General features: G+C 28.8%; 1 protein-coding gene and 1 long non-coding RNA gene across 4 annotated transcripts; both read left to right on the forward strand.

Annotated features, from left to right (window-relative positions):
• The first annotated feature begins 8,999 nt into the window (after positions 1 to 8,999).
• LOC107013076 lies at positions 9,000 to 12,669 on the forward strand. Of its 3 annotated transcripts, XR_003577277.1 has the most exons (5): positions 9,000 to 9,118; positions 9,219 to 9,267; positions 9,389 to 9,545; positions 10,650 to 10,799; positions 12,148 to 12,669. It is a non-coding gene; the product is annotated as an uncharacterized LOC107013076 (long non-coding RNA). The 3 variants fall into 3 exon arrangements; XR_003577279.1 differs by lacking the exon at positions 10,650 to 10,799; XR_003577278.1 differs by lacking the exon at positions 12,148 to 12,669 and having other exon boundaries at positions 10,464 to 10,792.
• Positions 12,670 to 18,590: 5,921 nt separating this feature from the next.
• On the forward strand, positions 18,591 to 21,941 carry LOC107014621 (glyceraldehyde-3-phosphate dehydrogenase, cytosolic-like). The gene is made up of 11 exons (XM_015214607.2): positions 18,591 to 18,725; positions 18,834 to 18,857; positions 18,948 to 19,048; positions 19,138 to 19,253; positions 19,351 to 19,450; positions 20,271 to 20,417; positions 20,527 to 20,587; positions 20,676 to 20,916; positions 21,106 to 21,189; positions 21,385 to 21,474; positions 21,610 to 21,941. The coding sequence occupies exons 1-11, from the start codon at positions 18,722 to 18,724 to the stop codon at positions 21,653 to 21,655; spliced, it is 1,014 nt and encodes a 337-aa protein (XP_015070093.1). The 5' UTR covers positions 18,591 to 18,721; the 3' UTR covers positions 21,656 to 21,941.
• Positions 21,942 to 22,036: the final 95 nt, after the last annotated feature.

Raw genomic sequence — 22,036 nt, forward strand, 5'->3', positions numbered from 1 at the left:
CAAAATGAAGTAACATTAGCGGGAAGTGAAAAATAAATGTGGGCTTAAATTCCATCCTAAAAACTAAAAATATTTGGGCCAATCTTTTTTGCCTAGCTGGGGCCTTCGACGGTCCAAGTGCACAAAATAGCCACTTTCTGGTTCCCATTTAAGGTATAGCCTGTTTATAGTTTTTGCAAGTTTAGCTACCTTAAAATCAACTAATAAACCTATGAGGTTGAAATATTTTTTTTTTAAAAAAAAAGATAGATTTGAAGTAGCCTTGTTAAAGCAAAATATGGAACAATTTGTTAACAAGCAAATTTTTCATACAACTTTATGTGATACGTGGTCCCAAATTTCAATCATTTTTATTTGAAGTTTGTCATGGTAATCATAAACTTAAAGATATTTTTATTTGAAATTTAGCTTACCAATTCATAATATCGTAGTTGTGTCTGATTAAAAATTTTGAAGTGTTAAACATACAATAGTCTAGGTGGGAAAAAAAGTAAAATACATTGGGACTCTTCTAGTATTGACAATATTGTTCGGTGCACACCTAGACAAGGGCGGAGGCAGCATATAATGAGGATTTGAATCTCCTCGGCAAAAAATATTATTATTTATATATGATTAAAATTATATTTTAAATATGTATAATAGATGTCGAATTCCCTTTCACTAATTCATATGTTTACTTTTCATATTTTGAACCTCTTTATTAAAATTTCTAACTCCGCTACTGAGCACTGCACCTAAATATTACTTAGTCTTAAGTAAATATTACTTAATCTTATGTAGTCTCATGGACATAAGTGACATTCGGATGAAGTGCATGAACATGTTTTATTATTTTTAAAAAAAATTGTGATTTTTTTTTCTGGCTAAATTTGTAAAACTAGGCGGGAATCTGTTGTTCAGTTGTTATTTAATCTTAGATAAAAGAAATGAAATGAATATATAGTTCAAATAAATTATCATTGCATTTAAAGGATAAATAAAATGAAAAATATAATTGAGGATTTTGTAATAAAATCAAGCTCATAATATATAATTATAAAGAGAAAAAGATAAGATAAGCGGATGAAAGAAAAAAATTTTCTTTTTATTCAAGTGTGTTCCACAAATGGTGAATGAAGTTGTATTCATGTATGTATATTTTCAAGGAGATATAAATATTTGTAGATAATTATGTACCTACTAGTAATTTGGACATTTAACGTGGTGGCTTTTGGAGTGATATCTCAACACTATAAATAGATATATCATTCACGTAGAACAAACTTGAATAATTTTCTTTCATCTACTTATCTTGTCTTCTTCTCTTTATAGTTGTATGTTCCAAACTTGATTTTGTAACCGACTCTACAATTTTAATAAAACTTTTAATTTAGGTAAAAATAATAAAACTCTCCAATTTTCTATTTTTTATCTAAAAAAATACAAAGTTAATTAAAATAGAGAGTCGTTGCATCTAAATCAATTCAAACAATATTGTTTCGGCTAAAAAATAAATTCGATAAAAAATAATAAGATCTAGTCACTTTTTAAATAAAAGAAAGAAATATCAATTGCAAAAAATATTCATTTATGGAATAAAAAATGTCAACTTAAAGGATTTCGAAACTCTAGGTTTCTCCTTTTTAAAAAAATGAAATACGCTATTTAAACTCACTTCTATATGTTTATGATAATTTTTACTCCTTCTACTTTCCTTAATTTAATTCGTCCATTTAATACTTTATTCAAATTTTGAAATAATCGTTGATATTTTGAATCGAGATAGCTTTAAATCTGCTGTACTAAGAATTGAAATTGCAATAATCTACTGATCATTAATAAGGTCTCAAAATAGCTTCTAATAATTGGACTCAAGTTTGAAATACGTGACCCCCCACAATTTGGGCATCTAATAATTTTGCACTTTATATTTGTCCCCATTGCACTGTTTGTTTTTTTTTTTTATTGTACGAATTATATTACTACCATTTTAAAAATATCCTGCTGCACTAATATTAATTATCTTTAATTATAAAGTACTTTTAACTCTTAATTGGACGGATCAATGGATTTTTGGAATACTGTTTTTGAGATGGGATAGCTAACGATGTTTCATAAGTTTTTTTCATCATTTTATGTTGAATAATTCTGAGAATAAATAATACTCATCATCAAACGTAGAATTTACTAGCCTCATGAGGTAATAATATCTCAGAATTATTATTCATATTCCAGATCGTTTGATTCGTGGATTGGGATTGATAGAGATATTTCATTGGATATTATATTTTATTCTTATCTTTTAATTATATGAAATAACAATCCACTACTTTACAACAATAACATATAATTAATTAGCTAGTACCTCAAATCACAGATAAAGTAAAGTTAATCCGAAAATTATAATTATTCATCTTACGTACCAAGAGCTTCTATATATGAGATAATATTTCATTATTTTAGTACAAATAATAAAATAAAATTAATACCTCAAATCAAACCTGAAATAAAGTTAACTCTAAAATTATTATTTTCATCTCACTTACCAAGGCCTAACAAGAGAGTACTTAACCTGAAATTAAAAGGATTAATGATTAATTTTATTTCATACTCTAAATATGTAAAAAAAAATTATATATCTATATACTACTATAGCAAATGGAAACTTAATTAATAGCTACATTGGACACAAAAGTCTCAATATATATATCGAACATTGAAAAAACTAATAATTATATAGCTATGATCGATTACATCTGATTACTTCGATCGTAAAAAATTTTACAAGTAGGAAGTAGTAGTGCAAGCAATACAAGCAAGTAAGAGAATAGCAGCAGAAGCACCATCTTCTTCAACATTTGAACTACTTCTCTTGAACTTATTTGTTTTCCCTTTCTTACATTGCACTATTTGATAATTACTATTTTTCACTTCTGTTTGTTGCCTTATCTTCATTGTTGCTTCTACTCTTGACACCATATTTGAAAAATAAAAATAAAAAAGTAATAGTTAGATATTTTATTTTTTTATGAAGAGAGATGAGAAAGATATAATGTGCATGAGAATAAATGTTGATGCACTCTCTCTTTATATAGCCTCCACCAAACACACATGACTCTCTCAGCTGAATTATTTAATTATGAATTAAAGTAACATGAATAGAGGTGGATAGAATAGTAAACATTTTATTTGGTTTTCCTAGGGTAAAGTTACGTATTTCGTCGATCGATTAAAAATAATTAGATTTGTTAATATTTCCTTTGTTATCTATCACGATATTATTATATTATTACTCTTTTTCCGTACAGGTCACACTACTTTAATTTACTTCTTCATATTTTACTTGAGTTTGATGCATTTGAGTTGAGGTTTAAAAAAAAAACATTCTGCATATATTCTGTCCTTTTCAAATTTCGTTTAGTGAATTAAACTGAATATGCTATTGTTAGTAAAATATACACGATTTTGTGTCAAAACAACATATTTTATCTATATTGTACATTAACATACAATTACTGGCTATTACTTTGGTGACAGTCTATTAATGCCAATTTATTTTCATTATTTTTGCAAAAATGGTGTTTAAATAACTTATGTATTTTATTTTATTTGTAATCGTGAATAATTACATAAAAATAGTGAGATTACGGCCTTTCCCAAACTCCCATGTGAATAATTCGTACTTTAGTGGTCCCAATAATTTCAAATTTTGAAAATGATTTATTCCGTTACATGTGTTTACCCGACATGTCTGTCATTTGCCAATTTTGTATTAATTCCCAAAGTAACTAATAATAATTACGTTTAAGATCAATCAGATAATTTAATTATGAATTATTGATTAATCTCATAAATATAACTTCAAATAGAACCTGTTAGAACTTAGAACTAGTCAAATTAGGCCTAACGTATAACTTTTTGTTTTATGCTTTTACATTAGCTAACAATGAAATTCGCGGATAAAAGAGTTTGATATTTGAAATATATTGTGTCGTATAAATTGAGACGTATCGTAGAGGGTAATATTTACCCTTTCCTTGTCTTTTACCCTAGATGGGGAGGAAAAGTTTTACATGTTTATGTTCTATCCAACTTCAGAGCTTTCACAGGAAAAGTAAAGATAGTGACAAACTTTATTTTAGAGCCCATAATTTTCAAAACCTTATATACCACCAAAGCCAGCCTTGCAACAGAAAAAAAAAAGATGGTTGAGAAAAAGGTTAAAAGTCTGTGAATATATTGTCTATATGCATGGTTATTCATGTGGTCACAACATTAATATATCATTTTATCTGTATACCTTTTTATATACAAGTATATATCATATAATTCAAACCTAACAAGGAGGGAGACATGTAAATCTGAAAAATAGACATATAAAGTAGTTAAAAGGGGTTCGAAATCTACTATATATATATATATATATTATATAATTTTCCGCCAAAGAAAGTTAGAATGAAACCATTAATTGTAATGTGGCTCTGCCACTGCCTAAAAGGGATGGTATTTTTATAACAGGTGGTTTTTTGGGTTAGTTTTTGTGTACTTATTAATTTCATGAAAATACATGATATACCTATTAACAGTTTTAATTAGATAATTTTGTTTATCAAAACTAGAACAAATGATGATTTTGTTTCTATTGTAATTTAAATCTGAGACTTAGTAATTCTTAATCGCTGCATTAATTTCACGAAAATGTGGAATAATGTTGTATAATATCAAAACTAGAAAGGATGTGATGGTAACTATGTCTCCGCTTTAATTTAAACATAAAACCTCATCACTCTTAATCACTTTATTGACTTCTAATACGTTAATAAATTCGATCGAGTAATTAGATGATTTGCTTAAGCTACTAATATAATGAGAAAATTGGTTTATTCTATTTGAGTAAACACGTGTATATGTTATATATACAAATATAGTTATTTGTATTAGAGTTTGATTAGTTTAGATTCATGTTGAACAAAACTCATCTAAAGGTAGAATCTTTTCATATCAAAAATTCAAAATCAAAACCTTTAATTAAAAGAGAAAGAGACTTATCAACTGCACCGAATCGTGATTTTTGTTAATCCAAGACTACACGTAATTAGGCAACTATTTTCGCATATGCCTAATATAATGCACCGATGGTCGTGTTGTTCATAATGCATTAATAATTAAGTGTCTGATCCCCTAATCAATTACAATTAAAGACTAAACACTACTTTGTTCAAGTACTTAAAATAAACTCTATTTTGGTCGTATTTAGCATTGGATACTCATTATTGACTCTCCAACATATATATAATTAGGTAGAATCAACTGCTTAATAATGTATTTGTCTGATAATTAATTATCTTAGCAAAATTATTATCAAAGCTTTATATTCTTAATCATTGGATGATTCGTTAATTAATAGTAAGTAGCTAAGGAAATATTATTTTTGTACCCTCATATTCCTAAATAATGTGGAAAAATAATTACTAGTAATACATTTTATCTTTAAAATTTGGAATCTAACTAAAAACTTTTAGTATAATTGAATAAAAGAAACTTTTTTTTTTGTGGGGATTTTATATTTAGTCAACAAATACTTGAAGTTCGAAATTATGAAATCCCATGTGCAAATCCATGTGAGCATGTTCCAACTGACCCCTAGTTTTTTTTTATGCTTTGTCACTCTCATAAGCCTTATATATCTCTACGATAATTTTTTTTTATTATTTATAAACTTAGACGTGAGTAATCAATTTATATATATTTCAATTATTTTATTAGATATTTATGAGTAATCAGTTTATAATTGACTTTAATTTGTTAATTAAATCTGAACAAATAGGAAAAAATCACATACTGTTATAAATCCATTAAATAAGTGGATAGTTCATAAAGTTAGTACATGAACAACCATTCATATTCACTAGGTTACATGAACCTTTTTGGATAAGAATATATCTATTTATTATGATACTTAATATGGTGACCTTTGGAGTGATTTCTCACTCTATAAATAGGGTTGTTCATTCACTATTGTAATATATACATATGAAACTTACATATGCTTGAATAAGAAGAAAGTCTTCTCCTACATCTACTTCTCTTGTCTTCTTCTTATAATCTTGATTTTACAAACACATACGTAAATAATTAATTTTTTCTTTCTATTAATAAATAAATCCCAAATCTCATAGTTATTTTTTCTCATTTATAACAGTATAAAGTTGTCAAAATCAAGTCTCAATTCGAAGTATTGTCTTCTGATAAAATATCTCCATATATATGGCTCAATAAGAAAGACTTTTATTTAAAAAAATAAAAAAAAATAGTGTACGGAGAATGAATTAGCTTTAATTAGCGCAAGGGGTGTCACATGAGTGGTTTCGACTAATTTAGACGCGTTAAAATAGATTCACTCAATAAATGAATAATATTATAATTGAGGTAAAATTTATAATATTTAATTTTAAATTTGTTGTTATTGAAAAATAGTCATTATTTTGAAGGCTAGATTTTTCAAAAATCAAAAGAAAAACTTACCTAAAGATTTTAAAACTCTAGTTATTTTTCAAATATAAGGTCAAAAATTAAAGAGAAAATTTTATATACTAGCAAATTGTTGATACAAACTATGTCATAATCATAGTTTGATTTAATTGTAATCCGTTGTAAATTGTTGTCATTTGCATCTCTCCCTAAAATTCACGCTCGCCAGTCTCTCCCTCGCCTCTCTCGAGTCATACAAACACAAATATATAAAATGTGTTTTTGTTTTTATAAAACGAGAGAAAGGTGTATATACAAGTACAAATATATATATTTTCGTCATATATACTTATAATTATACAAATAGATATCTTCTCATGCCCAATTCTCTGCTGTCTTTCTCTCTTGCTCATTTTGTACAAACACATATTATACAAATTACAACGCATAATTTGTGTTATATAAAGCAAGAGATAGATTTGATATACAAATGTTTTATTTCGATTCAATTTTATATAAATTCAAATTTTATGCAAATATACCAGCACATACAATCAATTGAGAGGCTACCAGCAATTCATACAACGACATGCTGCCAGCGTTTTATACAAATGAGAGGTTGCCAATGATTTGATACAAATTTGATGCCCACAATGATTTATACAATCTGATGTTCCACAACAATTATAAAGTTTGATATAGAGTGCAATTATGCAATCTATAGTTATAACATGCAAATATAATTTTTATATTTGCTAAATGTGAAAATTATTTAAAATTAAATGAGTCAGAGGCCTTAAACTAAACTTTAGTAATTGAGGCAAACTTTAATTCTAAATATGTCTCCTCGTGATATTATTATATACATAACCAATCAAGCCTGACCAATAAAATTATACTTAATATATTACTGTTTGGATTAATATAATTTTGACATCCCTTGTTATACAAGATAGACAAGTTCATGGAATTTCGTAACGTATGCTTAGTGTCATTAATGAAATGGACAAATTAAGGGAATTTGGTTCAAGTGTTTATGGACCCATTATTATTATTAACATGATGTTGGGTCATGGCTCAAAGAAAATGGTCTGTTGGACATTTTCACAACATAAAAACATTTTTTTCTCATCCAATTATGAAATGTGATGTTGATTTAATTCTACATATAACAATATTTACCTAAAAAATAATTTCGTTTTCATACATTTTTGACGGCATTAATTCGACAGTTACCGCAAACAATACAAATACTAAAGAAGTAACCCTCGAAATTATATTTGTGTTTCATGTTTATGGACTACCATCAAAAACATAATTATATTTAAAATTTTATGAGTTAGCTCATAATTTTTCTTACTTTACATGTTGTCTAGATATAGTATATATATCTTTTTTTTAAAAAAAAAATAATACATTCTTTAAATTGAACTACTAAGTGTTCTAAATTATTTAACATATATTTACTAAACACCATTATTACAATTATGCAAAAAAGTGAATGTTAAATTTTTTGAATTTGAAAAATGAATTTAAATGAAGTGGATGTTGTTAAAAAATTAGAGAGGTTGAAAACTAAATATACATATAAACAACTTAGTTAGTTTGCTACGTGAACTTTCACCTAACTCTAACGGGTGAATGTTCAATTTCCACCTCATAAATTATAATCCCTCCAATTTTAATTTCCCTTATCACCATTTTTTTAAATATATATATTCGTATATATGTTGTAATATATAATTATTAGTGGTATCCACGCTTGAATACGTATATCAAATTCTAAAATTTATCTGTGATTCAGTTATTAGTGTGTTTGGGCCGGTACAGATAGAATTTGGACTCTTAATTATAAGCCCAGTAGGTTTGTAACCTATTTGCTTAAGTAAGACCTAGGCCGAGCCCAATGATTATCTAAACCATATCCCAATTTAATTAATTAAAGGAAAAATCACATGAATTGATACATTTTAATAGATAATTACTAATTTTAGCGATACTTTTTATTTATTATCATTTGTAGAATACTATGTTAAATCTGCAATATGTATTAAAAGTGAATTATGTATGCAATATATATGAATTATAATTGTTTTTTTAAAATATATCATGTTTGTTTGGTAAAAAATTGAAACATTGTAGAATAAGTATATTAAAATGTAGGATAAATGTATTATCCATAATTAAAACTTGTACTATATGTGAATAATAAACTTTTCATTGAAATATATATTAAATTTGTATTATAAATGAATTAAAAATGATTAAATAAAAAAAATATTATTTTTATAAATAATAAATATTTTTTTATTATAGTATATTTATGTGAATTCCCTTAATTAAAAAGATAAAGAAAACAATTTTAATAGCCGGAGAATAAAAACAATTTCTTATCTTATTATTATTATTACTATTATTTTACTATATAGAAGCGTGATAGAGGATGACGACCAAGGCTATTTTGGTAGTTCTGTACTATATACAAGGGCAAATTCGTCATTTTGGTCAAAGACAAATTTCTATGACTAGCTTTTTGGCCTTTCTAGAAGACTCGTGAAGTCATTTCTTCTTTCCAACAATGAAGAATTTCCAGAAGACATGTCCGAGTTTCTTTCATCCAAACTTAAATTTTTCAATTTCATAACTTAACTTCATCGATACCGTGGTTATTATTCTACCCACTCTATCTTCTATGTTCTCTTTGATTTTTCATCGGTACAAATTAGTTTTCTCTCTAAATATTTTCCTAATCTTGTTTTGGGTAGTGTTCAAAATTTTCAATAAGTACCTTGTGCCATAGGCATACAAAGCGAGGTAAGTTTTTTCTCCAATATGGTGAAAAATTCGCATCTACAAATGTTCATATGCTATTATTAAAATAAGTTTCAAGCTTTTTCTTTATAGATGTTTGAACTTATTGGACCATGATTTGCAGAGGTTGTGTCTGCTAGCTCAAGCTAAGATATTTCGCCAAAGTAGATAACATCAATTTTCCGAGTTGGGATTTCAAATACTGCTTTTCAATCTCAAGAATGTTAAAATTATCGGCTGCCTTATGACATGGTTGGAGGCGTGGTCTGAAGCAGAGTTTTGTAAGCTTTTCGAACCTTTGAGGTTTATATTAAAGAATACAGTGGTTTTGCAAAAGTTTGTTATCATAACAAAGATAAGAAAATGTTTCACTTGTTTAAACAACTGTGCGTTCCGGCATTCATATCGATTGACTAAGAAATTGTTAGACAGTCAAAAATCATCAACAAATTTCGTGATTGTTTATCAAGAAATTGCTTAGCCAACCATTATAAATAATCACGAAATTTGTTGTAGTGTTTCTAGCCGCTGCAACAAATACATATTTATCAACAAAATATAAGGTGTATCTAGCGATTAAGAGTTGTTTTTTGTAGTAGTGTTCTTATTAGGATCATTATGTATGAACTACAACTGAGTTAGAGTTGAGTTTTGATAAGAAAAGTTGGAAGCTGTGGGCATGCTAATTGAAAAACCGCAAGTATCGACTATCGTGAAACAAGCACTTGATAGTTGATCCTGATCTTGTGGGGTTGGTCTTAAATATCTCAGGGTACTTAGGCTATAAGATGGATTCAATAGTTTTTTCTACTGTGGAAATATTGAGAACAAATTTGTTCACAACTCTTTTTGGACTTGGATATTGGGCAAATATCCATAGTTTCTAGCACTATTTGAGTATCTGACTATCCAAATGGTTGCTGGATTATTCCAATCCTCTGGATGTCCTGCAGTAGTTGCAATGGTTGGGAATTAGGTTTGCAAAGAAGAGGTTATTTATAATGGGTATTTAGAATTCTCACACTTCTGTTGGGATATTACGGGGTCATTAGTCGCATCAATATTATTGAAATACAAATGGGGTTGGTCGATGATTGTTCCTGGTATCCTTATTGCTTTTAGTGGCATGATAGTGTTCCTTTTGTTACCCGTTTATCCGAAATCCATTGAATGCAATAAAGATGAAGTGCTATCTCTAGGAAAAGAAGACGAGGAAGTGAATGAACCTCTCTCTCGATCAAACAGAGAGAGAAATCGGCCGTGGGTTTTAGTGAAGCACGGAGGATTCCCGAAGTTGTGCCATCTGGTCTTTGACCTTTTTTTTTGGTGGCTTACACATTTCTCTAATGTGGTTGTCGTACAACACTAACTGTTCCATGCTGCAGGAAAGGTCAAAAGTATTGTTGCACTTGGCTGAACTGGTTGAGAAACATAATGATCAAATTGCAACGTTTGAGACTTGGGACACTGAGAAGCCATATGAACAGGCTGTTAAGATTGGAGTACGCTGGTTGTACATCCCCGTTATTATGCTCGTAAGTAATAAATTCAACTAGAAAGAAAGTCTATCATCAATTATTTCTTCTCCCTGAAAAAAAATTATTTCTACAGGCTAGGCAGATAAAATTCTTGATATGACTATTCCTGCTGAAGGACCATATTGTATTCAAACGTTGCATGAACTGATTGAATTTGTTGGTTAGATTATCTCATGAAATTTTCCTCTCCTCGTGTTCTCTTGGAAGATGAGCCCTACTTTCACTTGTGGCAGAAATATCGTGTTAAAAATGCTGAGCAGACCCCTTTAACTACACTCTATGTAGAAAATCTGTTGCAGGAGGTAGCATCAAAATTTTCTCTTTTATTGCCCAAAAGAGTCGTTTTGCACAGTAAGTCAAGTTTCAGTCTTTTTGGTATCGTATCTGAGTGAAAGAATATGTTCTTTTTCTTTTCAATTTTAGAAAAATATTCCACAACAGTTGAAGTTTTTCATTGATTCTTATCAAACAACAACATATTCAGTGTAATTTGATGAGTGGTGATTGGGGAGGATAGTGTATACGCAACCTTATCATATAAGTTCGATAATATGTTATTTGAAATTAATTCTTGATTCTTGAATATATGATTTAAGTATGAACTTGGAAGCAAAGAATCAATGCTAATTCAAGAGAAGGGAACTGTTAAATGAATAACTATTAAGTTGATATGCCGGATTACTACTAAAAAGATATGCTGAAAATAAAAAGATCCTCTTTATAACTCAAGATCACAACTTTTTTCATCGGTTAATTTTAGCACTTTTTTAAAAGATATATAATGGATCTTTTATTACAATCTGTTTGTTCTTGTAATTTTTGAACTATATAACCCAAAGATAAATGGATTATCCCTCACCTCTTCCAATTCCATGGATATTTGCTGTCATTCCCATACCTTGAGAAGGTATATGAGCCTTATACTCATGGTTGTGTCCGTGAGCTTACAATTGTCTGAAGNACAACTGTCTGAATAAGTTTGCTTATGTCTGTTTCTTATAGAGCAACCATATTTGAGTAGATCTTATTGAATCCTGATGGTTGAGTTGTCAAGAGGCCACAGTTCATATTGATATGAGTTAGGTCTATTCATTTCTTCACCGTCGTCTCCTCAAAACTCCTCTGCTCTTCTGGTATTTCTTTTTCAATAATAGATGTAGATAATGAAAATTCAAGTTCATTTATTTTCCACNATTTTCCACCTCTTTCTCTCTGGTTTATGGTATGTATGCATTTATCAACTTTATTTTTTCAAGTTTACCTATTCTAATTTACGATAGAGCTATCTTTTTTTTTCTTCTTTACTCATTAATAATTAGAAATTGAATTTGTATTTGAACTGCAGTTAGCTTTAAACTCAGTAAGAACTACATTGAGGTACAATGTACCATATAAAGTCGGGGTTTCTTGATTGACATACGACAAATGGAGAGCTCTGACTATGCATCGGTCTCTCACCAAAAAGGTATGGTAACCTCAAAAAAACTTTCCTTGAATCTGAAGACGAGAGTACTTCAATAAGGAAATTCGTGAGGAGCCTGTTGGCCAAGACCATTAATAGGTTTTGATTGAATAACCAATGTATAGTCATTCTTGATTATATCCATTAATTTCCTTATTTCGTATCATAGAATAAGAATCTATACTAAAAAAAATATTTGCGAGGTTATAGTTACCAGATACTCTTAGTCATGGATACACTATAAGCTTCCACAAATGTTAAAAAAGACATCTAATATGTATGTGACAAAGGATCAATTGTACATGTAATGGTAAGTCCCAAATCTTACAAATTATATCAGAGACAAATTTGCCCTTAATTAGTTGTAAACACTCGAGAAAAGTTATTTTGATACCATCATCTTTATATTGGCATTTTGTGATATAGCTTAATATCCAATGGCACTATTATGATAGCTAATTTATGTCTTCCTTTCCTCATATTACTTGCCACTGGACTCANTATTTTGATACCATCATCTTTATATTGGCATTTTGTGATATAGCTTAATATCCAATGGCACTATCATGATAGCTAATTTATGTCTTCCTTTCCTCATATTACTTGCCACTGGACTCGCTAATGGGTTCAAAGATTAATAGACAATTAAAATCCTCATTGTGGTCCATTTAAATCTAAAGAGTATGCAAGAGTGCTATGGTTTGTGATGTTACTTTTTGAAAATTGTATCTTGATTAATGTGTTTTACTTTATTATTATCCAGTTTGTTCAAGTTGTGTGATATATTTAGGTGGAATGCTTTCGATTTTTAGCCCTCAAAAGAAGATGGTTGTGTTATTCTTCAATATATAGAATCAGAANCTTTTTGAAAATTGTATCTTGATTAATGTGTTTTACTTTATTATTATCCAGTTTGTTCAAGTTGAGTGATATATTTAGGTGGAATGCTTTCGATTTTTAGCCCTCAAAAGAAGATGATTGTGTTATTCTTCAATATATAGAATCAGATGTTGTTATCTTGAGTCAATTGAAGCAAGTTTCCAAGGTGGAAACTGGAAATAATCTGTCAAAACATGAGAAGGTTCAAAAACTTGTTATGTAACGGTGGTTAGAAGCTTTAAGTCGCACATATATTTTTGTCTAATGTATGTAAAAAATATAATTATATATAAGAGGCTAAGGAAGTAGGTCATAGACGACACGTCTACTTTTAGCCAGGGTAATTTATGATATTTTGTATTATTTTTAAGGAGTTAATATTTGATATGGTCATTTAATTAAAAAAAAATTTCTCACAAAGACATTCAACTATATGAGTTTTTTTTATCAGAAAATCACTCAATTATGATTTTTTCTTTCCCAGAAAGTCATTCAACTATTGATTCTTCTTTCAGAAAGTAACTCAAATTTTATTTAAAACTTTAAATTTGCTCGAAGTATTTTACTTTAAAAAGTCACTCAACTTATTTAATTAATTTTTTATTAAAAATTATTTAGATAATTTTTTTTAAAAAAATAGTAAAAATAGATAATAATAAAATTGTTATTATTTTTTTTATCAGTCATTAACCTAAGACTACTTTAGATGTGGTTATTTAGTTGTAATTTTTTATCCTTACGGAACATTGCACAGAAGAAGCCTAATTTTTTAAAAAGCAATTTTATGTAAAATTAGCCCTCTTTTTCATGCTAAAATGGAAAATTTAAATTTTGTTATAAAATCTAAGTTCATAATAATATAAATTTAAAGAAAAGAAGATAAGAGAAGTAGTTAAAAGAAAATATTTTATTTTTAATCAAATGTGTGTAAAAGTCTCATATGTATATCATAAAGTAGTGAATGAACAATCCTATTTATAAGTTGAGAAATTACTCAAAAGATCACAATATTAAGTATTATAATAAATAGATACTCCCTCCGTCCATATTTATTTGTCCATATTTTTTTATATTTGTCCCCATTTACTTGTCCATTTTAACAAATCAAGAAAAGGAAAACAATTTTTTCCTTCATATGTCCTTATTTAATTTTAAAAAAATTATAGTACTACTAAGTTGTAATGCATGCTTTTTGTTTTCCACCAATTTAGTTCACTTTAATTCAAAGAAGTGAAACGTTGTCATAAGTACTATAAATAAACTTATGAACTTTCTGTCAGAGCATTAATTAGTTATCTTGAGTGAATTTATTTTAGAATTACAAACTGTACTATAAGGGTAAAATTATAATTAACTTATGATAATCATTGATGTCTTAATATGTGTGTTACTTTTAAAGTGGATAACTAAATAGGAACAGAGGAAGTATATTCTTATTCAAAAAGGTTTATGAAACCTAGTAAATATAGATAGTTATTCATGTAATGACTTTATGAACTATTCACTCATTCAATGAACTTGTAATAAAGCATTTTTTTTTAAAAAAAAAACATGTCTAAAACCTAATTAATTTTTTTTGGGGAAGACACCAAAATTTTCATGATTTTTGCTAGTCGATTTAAACCTGCTTTTATTAGATTATTTTAAGCCTTCTTTTGTTAGGATATTGTTTTATTTTTTAAATAAAAATTTCACGTCAACAAAATTTAGTGAAAAGTTAATTAACTAATTGTTTGATTTTATGTAAGTAGAATATTTATAGTTGAATGACTTTCTAAAAAAAATAATGATTAAGTTATTTTGAAATTATAAAAAAAGTTGAGTGACACTCGCTCATATTTGAGTATAGTGGTGAAGTCAAGAATTTTGTAAAGAATGTCCAGAAATAACAGTTTGTCATGTTTCAAAATATGTTATTTAATCGTTTTGAATATTATTCTATTTATATATAGAGTATCTTTTTCGATAGAGAGTGTCCAATTATCTCTATGTTGCTACGACATTAATTGAGTGACTTTCAAGGAAGAAATCATTAGAGTGAGTAAGTGAGTGATTATATGAGATATTGTCTCATTTTCTAAGCTTTTAAAAGATATTCTCTCCGTTTAAAAAATAATAATTTAATTTGACTTAAAATAAAGTTTAAGAAAAAAAATTAATTTTGTGATTATAAACTAAAACTATATATTAAATACACTAAAATATCTTTTAATTTTTTAATTTGAAATATATCACATAAAAAAATTAAAATAACATATTACTAAAAAACAAAAAAATTACTCTTTTTAAAACATACTTGAAAAAATAAAATTATTCTTTTTTGGAAGAAAGAAAATAATAGTAATCCTTATTTCTGGAACTGCAGCAACCGAGTTTTGGACTTGATTTTGAAAATGTCATCACACTTCAGTAAAGATGGTAGTTCAGTTGTTGGTGGCGCTGCCGGTGATGATCCTTCTGAGAAGATAAAATACTAGTTCTGAATGGAGTCTGTCATGCTTTGTTTTCAGTTTCTGTTGTGTTTTCATGTTTCTCCGACAAGGCTCCTCGTTTAAAATAACAAATAAATCTCCACTTTTTTTATTATGACACGTAGCTTCCATCCAAATGGAAATTTGGAGAAATGGAGAGTAAAATTAATGGAGAGGAGCCTCGACCATGTTTCTCAATTTGGTCAGGATGTATCTTAAGTAGTGATCCTGAATTGAACCGTCTACTGTGTTTTTGGGCTTGTACAGATAAAATCTGGACTCTTCCATTTATAAGCCCAGAAGTTTGTAATAAGATTTGGGCCGAGCCCATTTTCAAAGTCTACATTTTGGGGATGGATACTAATGTGGAATATTCTTACACAATTTTCACAAATAACATTATTATTATATGAGCAAATTACTCGATGAAACGATAGTTATATAAGTCGTTCGAAATTAGTTCTGAATACATATATATCTATATATGTTCATTAAAAATAAAAATGATATTAAATTTTTTTTATATTTCTGTCAAATTCTAATCAAAATTTCAAATAATTTAGCATTACTCTTCGTTTTTTTTTGTATTTTCTAGAAGGGACAAATTAAAAGACAGCGAAATAATTCCAGTTGCCGGAGAACAAAAATAATTTTATACGTATATCAAAAATAATTTTTTCGTCATGGTAAAATATTCTATCATTTCGGATAGAAAACTTCCTCTAAATTATAATTATAATAAAAAATATTTTTCTTCCAACTTATGTAACACATTTTTCTTTTAATTTATTTAAAGAAATATCATCTTCCTAAAATTGAAAGTAATTTAATTTTAAGATATACATGATAAAATAATCCATATCCAATATATAGTTTTAGATCATAATTTTTTTTAAAAAAAATTATATCTTATAGGTGTTATAGGATATAGGGAAAAAGCTCAAATATGTCAACTTTCACAAAAGACTTATTTATGCTATCTGTTAAAAGTTTGGCTCATCTATGTCATTATTGTCCGCTCATTCATGTCATTATTTTTTAATCGTGGTTTCGCAAAACCATTTTTGACACGTGATCAATTGTAATTCGGCCACGTCATCAATATTTTTCATGAATTTTTTTTTAAAAAAAATTAATTCAATTTTTGTTCATAATTTTAATTTTTTTATTTAAAAAATTAATGATGTGACAAATTATAATTAATTTAATTTTTTTAGAATTATAATTTTATTTATTTAAAGACGTGACCGAATTACAATCAATCACGTATCAAAAATAATTTTATAAAATCACTATTAAAATTTGATGACATATTTAAGTCTTTTTACGAGAATATATGAAACTTTGGAGAAAAAGAGGTGCCAAGTGTAAATGGTGTCCTATATTTATGCCAAGTAACCCGTATGTCGGTTTTATTAGCTTACTATTCACGCAGCATTCACTCGAAACTTCTCCCTTTTTTGTTTCTTTATTCAACTTTTTTTCAAAGAATTGAAAATTGGAGCTCCAACTTCCATCATAAATATTTTTTCTTAAAGAAAATAAATGATACGTCTACCTCTCTTACAACCTGACCTCCCAGTTTCCTGTCCACATTTAAATGGAATTTTGTATTTCTCTCTCTTCATACCTACTAATTTATTATTTATTATAGAAAAAAAAGTAAATACATCCTCGAACTATCGTAAATAGTATGTATATATTTTCTGTCATTTTTTAAGACATTAATGTCTTTGTCGTTCATAAATTAGAGCATGTATGCCCTTCACTCTAACGAAGGGGCAGGGGCACCAATGTCCTCAAAGTATGACGGCAGGGATACCAATGTCCCAAAAGTATAACGACAGGGGCACCTATGTACGAAAAATATGACGACAGAAACACCAATGTCCTAAAAATATGACGAAGGGTATTTGCATACTATTTATAATAGTTCGGAGGTATATCTGTCCTTTTTCTCTTTATTATATTATATATTTTGAACTTTGAAATATAAGGAAATTTATTATGTTTGTAAAATTAATAAATATTATTATTTAAGTCTCTTTTTTTATCTTGCTATAAAATACTATATTCTCATTTCAAAATAAATGAACAATTAAATCTTTTTATAAATTAAAAATAGTGAATCATTGAGTATTTATTTTTTAATGTATAATTAACTTATATTTAATAAAAGTAATTTGATAAAATTATCCATATTTGTTTTTTAATTCCTTTATCAAGTGAAAAGTAAATAACTATTTTTGAACAGAATATTTTAAGAGAGATTATTCTTATCACAATCATGACAAATTCATTACTTAAAACTATACTTTTTAAATAAATAATAATAATAATAACAATAATGTACGTCCATGTATAACAATTACAACTATTTTCATAGTCAAATGTTTAATATATTTTTAGTTTCATGTTGTTTGACCTAATATTGAGTTGGTATAATCTCTAAAGCATTTTTTATAATTAAAATAGTAAATTATACAAAAATCTGTCGACTAGCTCAAAATATTACCTTTTTTATTTAAATTTATATGATATAATTTATATTTTGAATTCAAAATAAGTTTATCTTTGACTGTTAATTTTTTATATATCTTTTAATTATTTTGAGTTATCAATTATTGTAACTTATATAATAGTATTTTTTTAAAATTGTTTGACTTACATGTCAAATAAATTGCAACAGTGGAAATAGTAAATGTATATTCTAGTTGTTCCTATCTATATATCATCTTAATAAATAGATGATCCTTAAAATATTCATCAATTTATAAAATCAATGCATAAATTATTATTTTTTCTTTCAAGTTTACTTTTAAAAATTTTCAGCCTTAAAAATATGAATTTGATTGATATAGAACAATCGTATTACATAATAATAATATTTAATAGTAATAATAATGTGGAAATAAATAAATAATTTTTTGATTTTATCTACATTTGATAGATGTAGTAATGTAACAATAGTGAAAATCCTCAACGACCGCATATTTCGGTATCCGGTCACCAACCAGTTTATATTTAAAGCCTTCATCATCACCAACAACTCCACTACTCTGTTCTACAAAACTCTGCAACAACTCAAATACACACACAAAAAAATCATGGGTATTTCGATTCTCTTTCCTTTTTATTGTTACTTGTTTTTATTAGCATGAATCTCTCTGTTTAGATTATGAACTTCCATTAATTTTTATTTGTTTCTTATTCTCACAGCTAAAGTTAAGATTGGAATTAATGGTAAGAATCTGTTCAAACTAAAAGTGAATTTCATATAGGTTGTTTGGTTCTATATTTCTATAAAATTTTGAAATCTTGTTTTTCATGGAGGATTCGGAAGAATTGGCCGATTGGTTGCTCGGGTTGCTCTCCAAAGAAATGATGTTGAACTCGTCGCAGTTAACGATCCCTTCATTTCAGTTGATTACATGGTATGTGCCCACAAAAAAACCCATAAAACGAAAAATTGAATGAGTTTATTGATAATTTAGTTGATGGGTTTGATTTGTTGGTGTTTCAGACATATATGTTTAAGTTTGATAGTGTACACGGCCAGTGGAAGCATCATGAGCTCAAGGTTAAAGATGAGAAGACTCTTCTCTTTGGTGAGAAGGCTGTTACTGTTTTTGGGTTTAGGTAATGTTTTATCTCTTTAATATATATTTGCTAATCGTTTCACAATTTTATTGGGTTGATTTGAATTTCTAATTGAACTTTATTTGTGTATCTGAAGGAACCCAGAGGAAATTCCATGGGCACAGACTGGAGCTGATTACATTGTGGAGTCGACCGGTGTTTTCACTGATAAGGACAAAGCTGCAGCTCATTTGAAGGTTTGTGATTATAAAGAAGTAAATTAACTGAGGTTCCTTGCTTTGGATTATAAGGAAAAGTTCCACAAATTTGTGCTTTTTGTGTCACCGTGTGTATGATCATCAAGTTTCGAGTTAATGTGCTTTCATACATACATAATCACTCAGTATTAGTGATGTTAATTGATGTTTGATGTGTATCTTTTATTGTACATGCTGATATACAAAATTCTGTACTAAGGTGATGCTAATTGATGTTCATAGTTAACTTGAGTTTCGGTGAGCACGTTAGTATATAATTTAATGATATTGCTTACTCTGTTTCAGTTTGTTTGTCGTATTTTCTTTTCCATTTTTAGTAGATTGTGTGTCTTCTTTTTTGACAATTCTTTAATCCTAACTTCCACATGATACTTTTAAGATCACAAGATTAGAAAGTATTTTGGTTCATTATACCTATTTTTAATTTTATGATAGCAAGATTTAAAAGTTCTTTCTTTATTTTCTTAAATTCCGTGCCAAGTCAAACGGATACAACAAATTGAAATAGAGGGTGTATGATTTATAAGTATTTTCTTGCCAAGGACATTGATTTTTTGATCAATGTTTCCTCTCATGTTTTTATTTAAATTTAGAAAAGAGAATTAAGTAAAACATATCTCATTGTTGACTTATATCAAGGACTCTAGATCAAACTTTGATATCTTATGCTCGTTTCTGTTAATGACTTAATGCTACAAGAGTTGGACTAATTGACTATTTTCCTTTCTGGCCTTGCCTCTAGTTATTACTTCAGTGATTCAAGAGAGCTAATATCTGCTCGATTTTTATGAATCATCAGGGTGGCGCCAAGAAAGTTATCATTTCTGCCCCTAGTAAGGATGCTCCTATGTTTGTTGTTGGTGTCAATGAGAAGGAATACAAGCCAGAGCTCAATATCGTTTCAAATGCTAGCTGTACCACAAATTGCCTTGCTCCCTTGGCCAAGGTTCTCCTATTCCACCAACCCGGTTCCTTCAGATTAACTATTGTCTCATTTCATAACGTTAAACGCGAGAATGAGACATCATCTCACAATTTATCATGCAACTGTGCAGGTTATAAATGACAGATTTGGAATTGTTGAGGGTCTCATGACCACAGTCCACTCCATCACAGGTAAGTGTCTCTCTTGCTTCTACTTTTAGATAAATATAATTCATTTTTAGCTTGCTCACTCGGTTTGGCTACCACCATAATATTTCAGCCACTCAGAAGACTGTTGATGGACCATCAGCCAAGGATTGGAGAGGTGGAAGAGCTGCTTCGTTCAACATTATTCCTAGCAGTACTGGAGCAGCCAAGGCTGTGGGGAAAGTGCTACCAGCATTGAATGGAAAGTTAACTGGAATGGCTTTCCGAGTCCCAACTGTTGATGTGTCCGTGGTTGACCTCACAGTCAGGTTGGAAAAAGAAGCTACCTATGATGAAATCAAAGCTGCCATCAAGTAAGCTTGTGCTTTTTACATGATTTTTCTTAATTGCATTAGTATGTGCATCATTTTCCCTGTACCTAAAGAATATATATCACATATCTATAGCGTCTAGTAATGATGTTTGCGTTTTTTCATATTTTTTTTCCTGGAGCTTAGTGTTCTCATGGCTCCCACTAACTTGCACTGTTTTATTTTCTAAAGGGAGGAATCTGAAGGAAAATTGAAGGGAATTCTAGGTTACACTGAAGATGATGTGGTTTCCACAGACTTTGTGGGAAACAATAGGTGAGTTTGTGACATTGAACTGTTCTATGATTTAATTCCTGTCTATTTCGTGTTGCATGAGCTCCTTTGAAGTTCTTGCTCAAACGTTATTTGTGCTGATCCACTTTGTCTTGCTTGAACCTTGTCTGTGCTGATCCATTTTTATCGTGCTCTACTAATCAAGACACTGTATTTCTGCATGGAAATAATTTGCAGATCAAGCATATTTGATGCCAAGGCTGGAATTGCTTTGAGCAAGAATTTTGTCAAGCTTGTTGCATGGTACGACAACGAATGGGGTTACAGGTAAAAAACATGAAATATTTACTGTACATTTCTTTCATCAATTCAGTTCACTGGTTGCTCAGCACGAATTCCAAGCGTAGGAGTATTATATGATTTGTGGCTTCCTGCTAATAGTAATCCTTGTTGAAATTGCAGTACACGAGTGGTGGACTTGATTATTCACATGTCGTCAGTTCAGTAAATGTGGCAGTTCACTCGTTGGTGGCGCTGCTGGTGATGATCCTGTTCTTCGTGGTTAGATAAAATAGCTTAGAATAAAGTGTTCTCTCACACCATAAATGCGCAGATGTTTGATGTGCTTTGGGGGGCTATACTCTTGTTTAGATGTTCAACTGGATTGTAAACCTGTTCACTTTCCGAGAATGAGTCTTAGCAACTCTGGTATATGTGTTACTCTAGTTTCGTTCTGTTATGAATGTATAATAACTTTGAACCTTGTTTAGTAATCTTGCTTCCCTGTTTCTATACTTAGCCAACAGGTTCCAAAGGTGAACTTATCTGTTCTTTCCGGAACAGGTTCCTTGATCAGGTTTCCCTTTCTTCCTGTAGTGCAAGGGGAGCC

Source organism: Solanum pennellii, chromosome 3, assembly GCF_001406875.1.
Source record: "Solanum pennellii chromosome 3, SPENNV200".
NCBI lineage: Eukaryota > Viridiplantae > Streptophyta > Magnoliopsida > Solanales > Solanaceae > Solanum > Solanum pennellii.

Excerpts from the sequence above, each read along its gene's own strand:
- LOC107014621 (XM_015214607.2), top strand. Across the intron at positions 20,588-20,675 it reads CACAGTCCACTCCATCACAG|CCACTCAGAAGACTGTTGAT; the intron begins GTAAGTGTCTCT and ends ATAATATTTCAG. Across the intron at positions 21,190-21,384 it reads GACTTTGTGGGAAACAATAG|ATCAAGCATATTTGATGCCA; the intron begins GTGAGTTTGTGA and ends AATAATTTGCAG.